The sequence below is a fragment of the Carcharhinus amblyrhynchos genome, chromosome 28 (assembly GCF_965287045.1).
Source record: "Carcharhinus amblyrhynchos chromosome 28, sCarAmb.v2.hapA, whole genome shotgun sequence".
NCBI lineage: Eukaryota > Metazoa > Chordata > Chondrichthyes > Carcharhiniformes > Carcharhinidae > Carcharhinus > Carcharhinus amblyrhynchos.
This window is the reverse complement of record NC_137351.1, coordinates 19,102,849-19,118,373: the sequence shown is the minus strand read 5'-3', so window position 1 is coordinate 19,118,373 and position 15,525 is coordinate 19,102,849. Positions and strand designations below refer to the sequence as shown.

The 15,525-nt window shown below is 40.6% G+C and overlaps 1 protein-coding gene across 3 annotated transcripts in view; it reads left to right on the top strand.

Annotated features, from left to right (window-relative positions):
- galk2 (galactokinase 2) overlaps positions 1-15,525 on the top strand; it is a 115,195-nt gene that overhangs the window by 56,558 nt on the left and 43,112 nt on the right. For 2 of the 3 annotated variants that reach the window (XM_080214002.1, XM_080214001.1), the window contains exon 6: positions 6,662-6,760. The exons of the other annotated variant lie outside the window; for it this stretch is intronic. In XM_080214002.1, coding sequence (XP_080070128.1) covers positions 6,662-6,760 — 99 coding nt within the window. The remainder of the gene's footprint in view (positions 1-6,661; positions 6,761-15,525) is intronic. 3 annotated transcript variants of the gene reach the window in all.

The following is a 15,525-nucleotide window of genomic DNA, read 5'->3' as shown; positions in this document are numbered from 1 at the left end:
TCTGTACAATTCAGGTATGACACTATAGGAATTATGTGAACGCATTGGAAAAAGTTCAGAAGAGGTTTACAAGAATGGTTCCAGAGATGAGAAACCTTAGTGGATGAGGATGGATTGGGGACATTGGGATTCTTCTTGGAGAGAAGATTTGGTAGAAATGTTCAAAATCATGAGGGGGCTGAACAGAGTAAATAGGGAAAAACTATTCCCGCTCTTAATAGGATCGAGAACATGAGGGCATAGATTTAAAGTGATTTGCAAAAGGAGCAGATGTGAAGTGAGAAAAAACTTTTTAATGCAGTGAGTGGCTTGGGTCTGGAATGCGCTGTCTGGAAGTGTGTGGAGGCAGGTTTGATCGGGGAATTCAAAAGGGCATTGGGTAATGATTTGAATAGAAACAATGTGCAGAGGTATGGGAAAAAGGCAGGGGAATGGCAGTAAGTCATGATGTTAGTTTGGAAAGCCAGTACAGACATGATGGGCCAAGTGGCTTCCTGTGCCACAACAGTTCTGCAATTCATCAAAATCAATGGCAATCTTCCCATCAGTTCTGGAGAATATTTCTATGGTGGCAGGACCAGTAGGTGATTTGTGGGCTCTTTTGCCCTGCTATGTGGCCCAAGGACCAGAAAGCTTAAGAACCACAGAATAAGCTTAAATTGATTTTGACATTTTCTGCTGTTTTTATCATGAATGTTTAGTCTTGATGCAGCAGGCTTTTATTCTGTTAATTTACTACAAACATGTAAGATAAGAATTCTCTGTACTCAGGAGAATATTGTAATTTCCACTAAGATTACATTGGATCATTTTAACTATCTTTGGCAAGATTTTTGTACATCAGCTATTGAGATAATTTAGTCAATTTCAAGCTAAATTGCTCTGGTTGATTAGAGCTGCTTGCTTTACAGTAAAAAGTCTCCAGTTTAATATGCCTGAGAATCCAGACTTTTATATTGGGCAATTTAAGGAGGGTCAAAACCTGATTTGAAAAAGAATGGCTTTCTTCCAGGGTAAAACTTGAAATTATTGAACTGAAATCATACCAGGTGTAGGAGAATCTGTGAAGCTGGCTATCAGAAGGCTTCCATTATATTTTCTTCCTACAGTGAACATTAAACATTTGAAATGACACCCATGGTCCATTTAGCAAGACTGCTTCTTAATGTAGCATTGCACAGATAAAAATATTCAGCTCCCTGATGCTGATGTAACAGGAAGCTAAAAGTCTTTAGTATTTCATATTTCTAAGTTTATTTTTGATTAGTGTGATCATATGAAATGATAAAACGCTATCCGTTTTACACATGGCAACGTGTGTTAAGGCATGGAGAATTAATCATTTACATTGTGCCAGTATTAAGAGGTGCATCTGCGTAACAGGATCTACTGTAGTTAAGCATGCAGGTTGGTCACTCTGGAACTGTTTCACCATCGTCTCAGTTCTCTCTTTAAATGGTTACATGCTTCAGTGCCACCAAAAAAAATTCAACCCTTCTATTGATGGCAGCTGCAGCTCCTTTAAGAATTGTAGCTGTTCTAGTTTTCCTCTTTCTTCTTACACCACCCGTCTAACCTCCCCCCACCATCCCAACCCTACTCCATCAAGTTCCTATAGAGGCTTGTGGTCAGAAAGTCAACAACAACAATGATTTCAGCAACAATAACAGTGATATTAGCTGTATGAGCAATTGTGACAATAAGAGTCAAGCATGCTGGGATATTTGGTCAAGTTATAATCAAAAATAGATGCAGGTCATAAAGTTGCTGCAAGCTGTGACCTAGCTTGTGGACTGTGATCTGACACTTCCTACGCTGACCAAATAAGGATAGTTTTTTGAACTAAGCTGGACATATCAGAGCCATACTCATATATGGGTTGAGGTTTATGTGACTTGTATGCAATTTAAACTAAGCATTATGGAGTTGTCTGTGAGTAACTCCATTAGCCTGGTCGAACAATGTGATCAGTTTCTGGTTAAACCATTGGCTGAGCACCAGAGAACTTTTTGGAAGAATCTGAGAAGTGTAGGAGAAAGGCATGTCTTTCAGCCCAAGTCCTCGGTGATAACTCAGAGACTAACCTTTGCACGTGTGCCCTGAAAGAACATTCTCAGAGAAGACAAAGAATGACATGGAAAATTTACATATAGAATTGGCCACTTTGTTCTGAACTGAGTAATATTCATTTCAGTTAAAGAGTTAAAGTTAAGAGTTAAAGTGTTCCAGCTGTTGTGAGTTTGAATTTTGGTACACAAAGTGTTAAATAAAGAAATTGTGTTTATACATTTAAAGTTGACTTATTGTCTTTATTCAATTTAGAAATTAAAATCCACAGGTTTGTACAACAACTAAGGAAATTTGGCAGGTCAGCTACGATTCTCACCAACTTTTACAGATGCACCATAGAAAGCATTCTTTCTGGTTTATGACAGCTTGGTATGGCTCCTGCTCTGCCCTAAACCGCAAGGAACTACAAAAAGTCGTGAATGTAGCCCAATCCATCGTGCAAACCAGCCTCCCATCCATTGACTCTGTCTACACTTCCCGCTGCCTTGGCAAAGCAGCCAGCATAAATAAGGACTCCAAGCATCCAGGACATTCTCTCTTCCACCTTCTTCCGTTGGGGAAAAAGAGACAAAAGTCTGAGATCACGTACCAACCGACTCAAGAACAGCTTCTTCCCTGCTGCCATCAAACTTTTGAATGGACCTACATTATACTAAGTTGATCTTTATCTACACCCTAACTATGACTGTAACACTACATTCTGCATTCTCCCGTTTCCTTCTATATGAATGGTATGCTTTGTATTGCGTGCAAGAAACAATACTTTTCAGTCTATGCTAATAAATGTGACAATAATAAATCAAATCAAAACAGACTTAATACAGATTGGATTTGTACTGAACATAAACAAGGTTGATCCAAAATATTTGGTAAAATTGGCTATTTTCAACTTGAATGAGCATGGAGTTGACTCATATTACTCTTATTCTGTAATCTCAAATGGGGCCAACACTACCCTATTTAATGCCCTTTTTTCTCTCTGTTTATGAAACACTCTTACTTCTGTGAGGTAATGAAATCTTAATTTCATTAGAATCCTATAGTGCAGAAAGAGGCCCTTCGGCCCATTGAGTCTGCATCGAACACAATCCCACCCAGGCCCTACCACCATATCCCTACATATTTTACCTACTAATCCCTCTAGCCTACACATCCCAGGACATTAAGGGGCAATTTTTAGCATGGCCAATCAACCTAACCTGCACATTTTTGGACTGTGGGAAGAAACCTGAGTACCTGGAGGAAATCCACGCAGACACGAGGAGAATGTGCAAACTCCACATAGACTGGAAAGAAAGCCTGGGACATGTGCTAGCCCATGTCAACATCTTAACTCATATTATTGCCAGGCCCAAGAAAATTACAGTATCCACAGGCCAGACAACCTTGTTAACTATTGAGCTATGCAATTAAACATTATGATCACAGGAATAAAACTGCTCCAATGTCAGAGTATTAAAATTCCCTTGTTATAGTAATATTGTGAAACTAAAACAAAGCCATTCAAATCAGTTTTATTTCTTATTCTATCTATTTTCTCTCCTCTGAAGATATTGACACTACAGCAGATGCACGACCCAGCCAGCTGTCCGTTGACATTGGTGGGGTCAGAAAACCCCGTCAACAGACAGGATTGTAAAATCCTGGTCCCGATTTTAATTCAGTCACATGCCAAATTTCACACAAACTCTCTGGAAACCCAAGAAATACATATTGAGCAACAAGAGGGAACATTTTAATTCAGACTACCTAATTAATCACTTTTCCCCCAATGTTAATTATTCTACATTTAGAGTTTTTAAAAACCATGCATGCAAAACATTTATCCCCTTGCTTGAAAATGTAAAACTTTGGCTATTTGTCTCCTATAACAGCTCCCATTATATCTCATCAGCATCAGTTATGATTAGGTTGTGTGTTACAGGAGTAGAATCATGTAATGTACCAGTAGTAGTCAATTACAGTGCAACAAAATCAAATAGTGGGTGGCCTTATTTTTTTGGAAATTATCTAAGGAATCTAGTGCAGTGGGAGAGCAGCTTATCTCCGTGTAGATCATTCTCACTGGGGAAACAGACTTGACTGGGACACAAAAAAACTTAAGTAGATCAACCTAATTGATAACAACAGAGAAATACATTTTAAGATTATTTAGTGAGACTCACCATTGTACATCATATGAATTAAACAAAAACTGACCAACCTAAACCGAATGCACATAATGGCCCAGATTTTATGGTTAGTGGCAAAGCTTACTGCTGACCTCAAAGAAAGCTTCCCACAAAGACCTAGTGATTTCTGTTATGTATTTCCCCCTTCCTAAATCAGTTTGAATTTGGTACAAAATCAAGACATCATGAAACAGATATGCCATCAAACCAAGCATATTGAAGCATTCTCATAATCAGCAAACCAGGAATTAAACGCACTGATATTCCTCCGCTTTCAAATAATTTTTTTTCGCAAACAAATAAATGATTGGAACTTTCACATGGGACTAAGGTAGAATCACAAACAGCAACATCTGGATGGCCACGTTCAACTGCACATATGCAGACTCCAGAACTTGCTAGTAGCAAGTTGTGAATACTGACTGTTTCACCATCATGTGGAAATGTCAGCGTTGGACTGAGGTGGGCACATTAAGATGTCTCACAAGTGAGTCTTCCTCAGGTGACTCACCTGATGAAGGAGCAGCACTCCAAAAGCTTGTGATTCCACATAAACCTGTTGGACTTTAACCTGGTGTGGTGTTTCACCATCATTATTACTGCAAAATCTGAGCCGATAGGAGTTTTCTCACTATTGTAAGTAAAGTTTTGGAAGTAAGTTTTGTCTGTATAGTGCATAAGAGACAATACTTTTCACTGAATGTTAACACATGATGACAATAACAGATCTAATCAAATCAAATAGTTGAATCCTTTCACCAGCCTTTTTATGTGCTGTTAAGGCACCAGGTTCTGACTGTTGAATGTGAACTTTAAAAAAAGATTTCATGGAGTGGTTAAAATCTAAATTGTGTACAGGTAAAACATGCAGTTCATTCATTCTGAAATGCGTTACATATTGATTGATCAAAGAATACATTGTTATGTGGGTTACATCATAATAATAAACATTAACTAGTGTTAGAAAATGCCAACATATATATATGTATCTGGAATTATAGACACAATCCCTGAATTTTAATAGCCCTGGAATTTACCACAGAATTTTTATAAAATTAGCCATATGTGGAACTAAAGATGGTAATGTAGCCAATAATCTCAGGAATACTGTTTGATTCCCCTGTAGTTTTAACTGGAAACAAATGATTAGATAGCATTTCTTATCTGATGTTATTGGGGAAGAACTTTGATAACAGAATGGAAATTTCTGCAGAAAGTAACTATCTCTAAACTATTCCAAAGAATAAAATGGGACAAGAAGGTTATCATTTATAACACAAATGTTCAAATACTTTATAACATTTAAGATGCATACAATGAAGTAGTTTTATCTGTTTCATACATTCACTGCCTTTTCTGAGCTTCATGCCATAGCCAGGGCTCAACTTTTCAATATTGTTAGGGTGTTGAATGCTTCAAGAGGTTTCTCTCCAAATCTCTTTTTCTACACTGTAATCTAACTTCTTTCTTGTAGCTTTGTTTGGTGATTAAAATTATCCACAGTATCCCCAAAGAGTAATAAGCTAATGCAAAATGTGGACTTGATTGCACAACCTATGATCTATGCCCTATTTCATGTGTTTTTCAACTCACCTTTCTATCTGCTACATCTCATTGCACAGATGATTTCAATGATCTCTACCCACCAGTATCCCCAATTCCTTTACCTGTGGAGTAAGGTAATTTTGTTCAAAGTTTCAATATTTACTCTCCTCTCATCTTTGCTTTTGTCAACATTGAATTTAATCTGTTATTTCTCAGCCCAATTCCCAAATCTGCTTTTGCCCCTTTACACTTGATTAGGCGGCCCTTTGTAGCGGACACAGACACACACCCATCCACCCCTCCCAACTCCCACCACCGTGCCCCCAGCAATCCAGAGCTGTGGGTCCAAAGAAATCAGAAAGTGGATTGAGAATGTCCCAATACAGTTCATGCAAGATTATGCATGCTGCAATTTTTGGTGAATTCCTAACGCCACATCGCTACGTGTGCTTACATAATTTATTTTTAAAATCAGCTGTGGAAGAAACAGATACAGGAGAGAAATAAAATGATCTTGCAGCCGGGTGTGAATTGAATCGGTAGTTTTACTTTTTTTTCATGGAATGTGAGCATTGTCGGCAAGGCCAGCAGTTGTTTGCATCATTAATTGCCCTTGAGAAGCTGGTGGTGAGCTGTCTTGAACCACTGCCATCCAGCTGTTGTCGGTAGACTCACAGTGCTGTTCGAAAGGGAATTTCAGTGTTTTGGTCCAGTGACAGTGAAGGAACAGTTCCAAGTCAGGGTGTTGTGTGGCTTGGAGGGGAACTTGCAGGAGGTGATAATATTCTTTTATTAACACTATGACTCTTGTTTTTATTAACACTGTTAGATGATTTGTAGACCACACTGATTTAATAATTCCTCGCCATTTATAGGTGGAGCTTGCAGAGATCTGTGCAAAGTGTGAACGCTACATTGGCACTGAAGGTGGGGGTATGGACCAGTCTATTTCATTCCTGGCAGAAAAAGGAACGGTGCGTGACTTTTTAGTTCCAAGTTTGGGACACATCATCATTTGTATGTAGTGGCTACAATTTTGAGCGTCAAATACTTATTTCGTTCCACGTACTAATTTCATCTCCCCTTAAAAAGAGGAAATTTAGCGCAATTTTAGAAAACAAATTTACTAGTATCAAGATTTTTCCAAGTACTTTAAACTGTGTTGTACAAGTGGTTAAACTGAAGTCATAAAGAATAGCTTTTCCAAATGTGGAATTTCATCAGTTGGTCAAAAGAGTTTTCTGTGTTCAAGGATTGGAATGGATTGATTTCACAGGGCAATTTTTCAAGCCTGAAATATGTGTGACAGCATCCTGACCACAGACAGGGGTATCCCTGTCAGCCATCTTGAATTCTTGCACATATTAATGAGGGACCAAAGCTATATTTAAGGATCTCTTTAAGAAATTAGGCAGTGCTGAATGAAGCAGGCACTACGGACAACCCAAGTTGATGGCTTCAAATTAGCAAGTTGCCTCTGGAGGCTTGCCAAACGCTGGCTCATAGGCAATACTGAAATCAGTCCAGGTACCAATTTCCGGAGATCCTCAGGCTAATCTCTCCGATGTGCTTTGCTGTTGATCTAACTGATATCGCTCCAAAGCATCCTAAAATCCTCAAGGAAATGAGCCATATTTAAAACTCTTACAGTACATCTTGGGAGTGGGTTATGAAGAATGTTTTCGCCAAATTAATCTGAATGGTTAAAAATTAATTACTGCCAAGAACTGTAGCAGGCAAATGCCTGGGAGCATTATGTGTTAGGTTATTGATACTCATTTAAGGAACAGTTTTTTTTATGGAGAGCAATGGGTCACTTGCTACTATTCTGTTTCATTTCTTTGAGAAGATAATAGAACTTATGAATTAGATCTACATAGTGGAAATCATTTATTGGATTTTCAGGAGATATTTGATCAAGTCCTATATTCAAAGGAGGTTAAAGCTCATGAAGTTCATGTTTGTTTAGCTAGTTGTGTTGACATATAGCTTTATGGTATCAAGCAAAGGTGGTCACAAATGCTTTGGCTGGAGCAATGATGACTAAATTTCAACACAAGTCCATTTTAGGCCTATTGCTGCTTGCAGTATTTGTAGCTGGTTAAATGATCAGGCAGGAAATGACATTTATTGAGCATGTTGAACAGTGGTAATGCTGGGAGTTTTTTGAGTTTTGCTTGATTGTTTTTAGGGAGTGGGGTTACTTTTGCAGAACTTGCCCTTAAAAGATTGAATAAATGGGATAAAGTCCATGAAAGGGCAGATAGTCTTTGTACTATATACAGGAATTTCACACCATGTCTAACTCAAGTGCTTCAGACAATCTCTTCCTCTAGCTTGTTGAGCAAAAAGTAATTTTAATGCTGCGTTTTTAAGAACTTCTTAAGTTTGTATCAAATTGCATTTTAACTACTTTTAGTTGTTAATTTGTCTTTTGTAGTTTACAAGGATCGTAAGTAGAGAATCATTTCTGTTCAAGCAACTTTTTTGATGGAAGACAAACTAAACTGCAGAATTGGCTGCAGTTTTTAAAATCATAATTCTCATATTAATATTGACAGCAATATATAGTGTTACCTTCAGCAGGTGTACAATAGGGATATTCTCAATCGGAATGCTGCTGCTATCACACTAATCTCTTATACAAGACTTGGCAAATTATATAGCACTTGGCAACAACACTAGTTGAAAGCATCTCTGTTCTGCAGCCCTAGCAATCATGATAGTGTATTTCTTTCCCATTTTTAATTTAGATTCAGGCAGTGCGTGATTGTTGAACATGCAATTTAAATCACATGGAGTAGGACATTGGGTCAATTGCAGGTTCTTCACTGTTTGTAGAACCCATGAATGCCAGGTTATTCATAATACATCTGCTCTTCGCTAGTGTTTTCACTCAGATTCAGAAGAACAGAGACATATGGAAAAGATAAACATGGCTTTCTCAGTTCTGCCCAAAATTTGATTCGCAGTGTTTTCCCTGTATTGAAAATGCTGACTCAAGCTGTAGTCTTGATTCCTTCCCATGTCTAACTCAAGTGCTTATTTTCCTTCTTTGAACCTAGAATGTGTCCTCGGAGGCTATTTGACTGTAGAGGGCATAACAGCTGCCCAATTCTGCTCTGTTCACATCCTTGACATTCAGTGGTATTACCATCACTGTCAACATCCTCAGGATTATCATTGGCCAGAAACTCAACTGGACTCGCCACATAAAGACAGTGGCGACAAGAACAGGCCAGAGGTTAGGCATACTGCAGTGAGTAGCTCACCTAACTCCCCAAAGCCTGTCCACCATCTACAAGGCCCAAGTTGGGAATGTGATGAAATACTCCCCAGTTGCCTGGATGTATGAAACACTCAAGAAGATTGACACCATCCAGGACAAAGCTTGATTGGCACCACATCACAAACGTCTACTCCCTCCACCACCGACACTCAGTAGCTTCAGTGTGTACTATCTACAAGATTCCGTGCAGGAAATCACCAAAGATCCTTAGAGAGTACCTTCCAAACCCACGACCGCTTCCATTTAGGAGGACAAGAGCAGCACCACTACCTGCAAGTTCCCCTCCAAGCCACTCACCGTCTCACTTGGAAATATATCACCATTCCTTCACAGCAGCTAGGTTAAAATCCTGGAATTCCCTCCCTAATGGCATTGTGGGTCAACCCAAAGCATGTGGACTGCAGCAATTCAAGAAGGCAGCTCACCAGCAGCTTCTCAAGGGCAACTAGGGATGGACAATAAATGCTGGCTAGCCAGCGATGCCCATGTCCCACGAATGAATAAAATTAAAAATACAATTTCTAGGAGGACGCAAATAGGAGAGAAAGAGAAAGAAATACTGGGACGCACAAAATACTGGGAGGGACAGAAAGCACTAGTATAGCAAGTTCATAGATGATGTTGGAATAAGGGAGAAAGTAATGACGTCTAAATTAAAGTTTCTGTGCATACATGTATAGTAAATAAGTACTAAGTACAAGTACTATACAGAGTGTAGTAAACAAGATCGGGGAACTACAGGTGTATATTACATTGTGGAAATATGATGTAATGTAATGGATTTTGGCTGAAGTAGGGTAGGTCTGGGTGTTAAATATTCCTACAGGTACAAGGTGTTTGTAAAAGATAGGAAAGGAAGGAAAAGAGGAGGAGTGACAGTATTAGTTAAAGAGGGCATTGCAGTGCTGGAGAAAGAGGATGTCCCAGTGAGATCAAGGACAAAAACAAAGATTGACAAAAAAGTTGATAAAGGAGGGTAGAAGAAGCTATGAAGCTGGGCTAGCGCTTAATATAAAAAAGGATAGCAAGAGTTTTTATAAATATATAAAAAGGAAGAGGCTGGCTAGGGTGAACGTTGGTCCCTTAGCGGATGAGAAAGGGGACCTAGTGGTAGGGGATGGGGATATGGCTAAGGTCTTGAATAACTTTTTTGTTTCTGTCTTCACGGAGGAGGACGTGAATAATTTGCCGGGTGTTAGCGATGGAAAGGTGGTAGGACTGGAGGGTCTTAATGACATTACTGTTACTAGAGAGGTGGTGCGCGACAGACTGGAGGGGCTGATTGTGGACAAGTCCCCAGGACCGGATGGAATGCATCCGAGGGTTCTGAAAGAAATGGCGGAGGTGATAGTGGATGCCTTGGTGGTTATTTTCCAGACGTCGCTGGATTCCGGGGAAGTGCCGGAGGATTGGAAAACGGCTAATGTTACGCCGTTGTTTAAGAAGGGTGCCAGGCAAAAGGCGGGGAATTACAGGCCGGTTAGTTTAACGTCTGTGGTAGGTAAAATGTTAGAATCCGTCATTAAGGAGGAAATTGCGAGGCATCTTGAAGGGAATTGCTTGATAGGGCAGACGCAACACGGTTTCATTAAAGGGAAGTCGTGTCTGACAAATTTACTGGAGTTCTATGAGGATGTGTCTAGGGCGGTGGATAGAGGAGAGCCGGTGGATGTGGTCTTTCTGGATTTTCAGAAGGCGTTTGATAAGGTACCTCACAAGAGGTTACTGCAGAAGGTCAGAGGACATGGAGTTGGGGGTAGGGTGTTAGCGTGGATAGAGGATTGGTTGTCAAATAGGAGGCAGAGAGTGGGGGTCAATGGGTGCTATTCGGATTGGCGGTTGGTGACTAGTGGGGTGCCCCAGGGGTCGGTGCTGGGGCCTCAGCTATTTACCATTTATATAGATGATCTGGAGGAGGGAACCGAGTGTAGGGTGTCGAAATTTGCTGATGACACCAAGATTGGGGGAAAGGCAAATTGTGCGGAGGGTGTGGAGAGTCTGCAGAAGGATCTAGATAGGCTGGGCGAATGGGCCAGGAAATGGCAAATGGAATTTAATGTTGGCAAGTGTGAGGTGGTCCACTTTGGTAGGAAGAATGGTAGGAAGGACTATTACTTACGTGGCGAAAAACTGCAGCAGGCGACGGTGCAGAGGGACCTCGGGGTCCTTGTGCATGAGTCGCAAAAACCCAGCCTGCAGGTGCAGCAGGTGGTCAGGAAGGCGAATGGGATGCTGGCCTTCATAGCGAGGGGGATTGAATATAAAAGTAGGGAGGTCTTGCTGCAGCTGTATAGGGCATTGGTGAGGCCGCAGCTGGAGTACTGTGTGCAGTTTTGGGCGCCGCACCTGCGCAAGGATATTTTGGCCTTGGAGGGAGTGCAGAGGAGGTTTACTAGGCTGATACCGGAGTTGAGGGGGTTGAGCTATGAGGAGAGGCTGAATAAACTAGGCTTGTACTCGTTAGAGTTTAGAAGAATGAGGGGAGATCTCATTGAGACGTATAAGATGATGAATGGGATGGATAGGATAGAGGTGGAAAGACTCTTCCCGCTCAAAAAAGACAGTAGGACTAGGGGGCACAGCCTCAAGATAAAGGGGAGTTGAGGAGGAACTTCTTCACTCAAAGGGTGGTGAATCTCTGGAATTCTCTGCCCGTTGAAGTGGTGGAGGCTGCCTCGCTAAATATTTTTAAGAAGCGGGTTGATGGGTTTTTGATAAGAGAGGGGATTAAGGGTTATGGGGAGAGGGCGGGAAAGTGGAACTGAGCCACGACAGATCAGCCATGATCTTATTGAATGGCGGGGCAGGCTCGAAGGGCCAGATGGCCTACTCCTGCTCCTATTTCTTATGTTCTTATGTTCTTAAAATCAATTTGGCTAGGGCGAGGGAACAAAAAGAGTGCAATTGCATTGTGTAGTGTGTGGACTTCTAACTCATGAGAAGGGTGTGGAAGAACATATCTGCAGGGAAGTCTCAGAGAGATGCAAATAATATAGAGTAGTCATAATGGGGGTCTTTAATTACCTGAATCTAGACTGGGACATTGGTACCGTAAAAGGTGGAGAGGGGCAAAGGTTCTTAGATTGTGTTCAGGAAAATTTCCTACAGCAGTATCTGTTCAGCCCAACAAGAAAGGATGCGCTGTTGGACCTGGTGCTTGGAAATTAATTTTGATTTGATTTGTTATTGTCACATGTAATGAGATACAGTGAAAAGTATTGGTTCTTGTGCGCTATATAGGCAAAGCATACCATTCAAAGAGAAGGAAAGGAGAGGGTGATGAATGTAGTGTTGCAGTCATAGCAAGGGGTGTAGAAAAAGATTAACTTAATATAAAGTCCTGAGAATTGCCAAATCTGTAAGAAATTGAATTAGAGCATTGTTAGAGAGTTTCTAAGAGTTAAAGTTTTAAAAGCATAGAAGAAGAGTAAAAAATAGAATTAGCGGGTATGTTGGGAAAAGCTCGCAAGAATTTGCCTCGCTCCGATGCCAACTTGATAGTAGCGAGCCAAGTAGTTCAAGTGTCGGTGAGGGAATGTTGAGCAGACAATGGTCATTGTGACTTAAGGTTTAGGATGATAATAGAAAAGGGAAATAGACAATTCAGAATAAAAGTAAATAAGTAGGGAAGAGCCAGCTTCAATGGGGCAAGAATAGAGCTGGGCCGGTTAGACTGGAACGAAAGTTTGGCAGGAAAAACTGTAACTGAACAATGGGTTACTTTCTAAATAGGAATGGTCCGGACACAGTCAAGGTAGATTCCCTTAAAAGGAAAAAGTAGGATAAATAAATTCAGAGCTTCCTGGATGAAATAGATAAAAATTAAGCTAAGGAAGAAAAAGTGTGCTTATGACAGGTATCAGGAACAAAATATAGTTGAGACCCAAGAGGAATGCAGAAGGTTCAGAGGACTGGTGAAAAAGCCCAGTAAAGAAGCAAGGAGAGATTATGAGAAAAGACTGGCAGCCAACATAAAGGGGAATCTCAAAGTCTTCTATAGGCATAATGAAAGGATGCTAAAAGGATGAGTAGGGCCGATTAGGGATCTAAAAAGGGAATTTATACATGGAGCCTGGGGCATGTCTGAGGCATTAAAAGAATACTTTCCATCCAGCTTTATGAAGCAGATAGATGCTACCCAGGCCATAATGACATATGAGGAAACTATGTTTCTTGAAGGTTTCAAAATTGATAAAGAGGACTTGTTCAATAGTTTATCGGTACTTAAATTTGACAAGGCACTGCAATAGAATATTGAAGGAAGTGAGTCTTCAGATTCGGGAGATGCCAGAGCATTGAAGAATTGCAAATGCTACACTCTTGTTCAAAAAGATAGCCCCAGCAGTTACAGACCAGTCAGTTTAACGTCTGCAGTAGGCAAACTTCTAGAAACACGGGCGGCACGGTGGCACAGCGGCTAACACTTGTTGTCTCACAATGCAAGGGACCGGGTTCAATTCCTGGCTCAGGTCACTGTTTGTGTGGAGTTTGCACGTTTTCCCTGTGTCTGTGTGGGTTTCCTCCGGGGACTCCGATTTCCTCCCACAGCCCGAAGCTGTGTGGTTAGAATGATTGGCCATGCTAAATTAATCCTAGTGTCAGGGGGATTAGCAAGGTAAATATGAGGGTTTAGGGGAATAGGGCCTGGATGGGATCATGGTCAGTGCAGACTCGATGGGCCAAATGGTCTCCTTCTGCACTGTAGGAATTCTATGAATTAGTTGTCACATGTAAAAATGTGGGTTGATTAGGAAGCGCCAGTATGGATTTCTAGAGGAGAAATCATATTTCACTAACTTGCTGGAGTATTTTGAGGAGGTAACAGAAAGGATCGATGAGGTAATGCTGCTGATGTGGTGGTGTACATAGACTTTCAAAAGGCATTTGATACAGTGCCACACAACCGACTTGTAAGAGAAGTTATAATAACTCATGGGATAAAAGGGACAGTAGCAATGTGGATACAAAATTGGCTCAATAATAAGAAGCAGAGAGTAATGGTCAATGGATTTTTTTTGTGCTGGAGGAAGGTTTATAATGGAATTCCCCAGAGATTGATATTGGGACACTTGGCTTTCCTGATATATATTAATGACCTGGACTTGGTGCGTGGGGGACAATTTCTAAATTTATGTATGATACAAAACTTGGAAATATTGTAAACTGTGAAGAGGACAGTGTGGAACTTCAAAAGGGCTTGGACAGGTTGGGAGAGTGAGCAGATAGGTGGCAGATGAGGTTCGATTCAAAGAACTGTGAGGTGATGAATTTTAGTAAGAAGAACATGGAGAGGCAATACAAAATAAGGGGTAAAATTCTTAAGGGGGTTCAGCAGCCGATGGACCTGGGTGTATATGTGCATTGATCATTGAAGATGGCAGGATATGTGGAGACAGCAGTTAATAGTAAATAGTATTTTGGGCTTTATTAATAGGGGCAGAGATCATAAGAGCAAAAAGATTATGCTGAACTTGTACAAGACACTACTTTGACCTCAGCTAGAATATTATGTATAATTCATGGCACCACGCTGTAGGAAGGATGCAACACATTGGAGAGAATGCAGAGGAGATTTACAAGAATGGTTCCAGGGGATGAGAAAATTCAATTATGAGGATGGATTGGGGAGGTTGAGACTGTTCTCCTTGGAGGGAAGAAGGCTAAGTGAAGATTAGATTAAGATATTTAAAATCATGAGAGAGCTAGACAGAGTAGATAGGGAGAAACTGTTTCCGTGTGTAAAAGGATCAAGAACATGAGGGCACAGGTCTAAAGTGATTTGCAAAAGAAGTGCAGCCCAAACAACAAACATTTGTTCTGAGAAAAGGTTTTTTCTCATATAGAAAAAGGGGTAGGTAAATGGGATGAGGAGCATTGTTCCTGGGATAATTGGATGTGGAGATTACTTGTTTTTATATTGTATTTTCTATGTACGTTCACATAAATCCAGTCGGCCCCACTGAATCACAGAACTGTGATGTGGTGGAGGTGGGTTCAATCAAGGCATTCAGGAGGGCATTAGATGATTATTTGACTAAAAATAATGTGCAGGGGAATGGAATTAAGTCACAGTGTTCATTTGGAGTGCTGGTGCAGGTGAGACGGGCCAAACAGCCGCCTCCTCCACTATAGCAATTCTGCAGTTCGGTGGGAATGCTGCTAAGTGGATGCTGGGGCCAATTAAATTTACATGGAAGTAGGTAGGGAATACAATACAGAATCAGGTCATCTTCACAGTCAAATATCCACAGGAGCAATAATCCTAATCCCGTACACCTAACCCTTTTTCTATATGCCTTAATTTACTTTTCAACTACCTGTCTTAAATTTTACACGTAACTTGGTCTTGGTTTCAATCATTGACATTCCATTACGTCACAATCTTAAAGTTTATTTATTAGTCACCAGTAGGCTTACATTAACACTGCATGTTCGGGTACACTGAGGGAG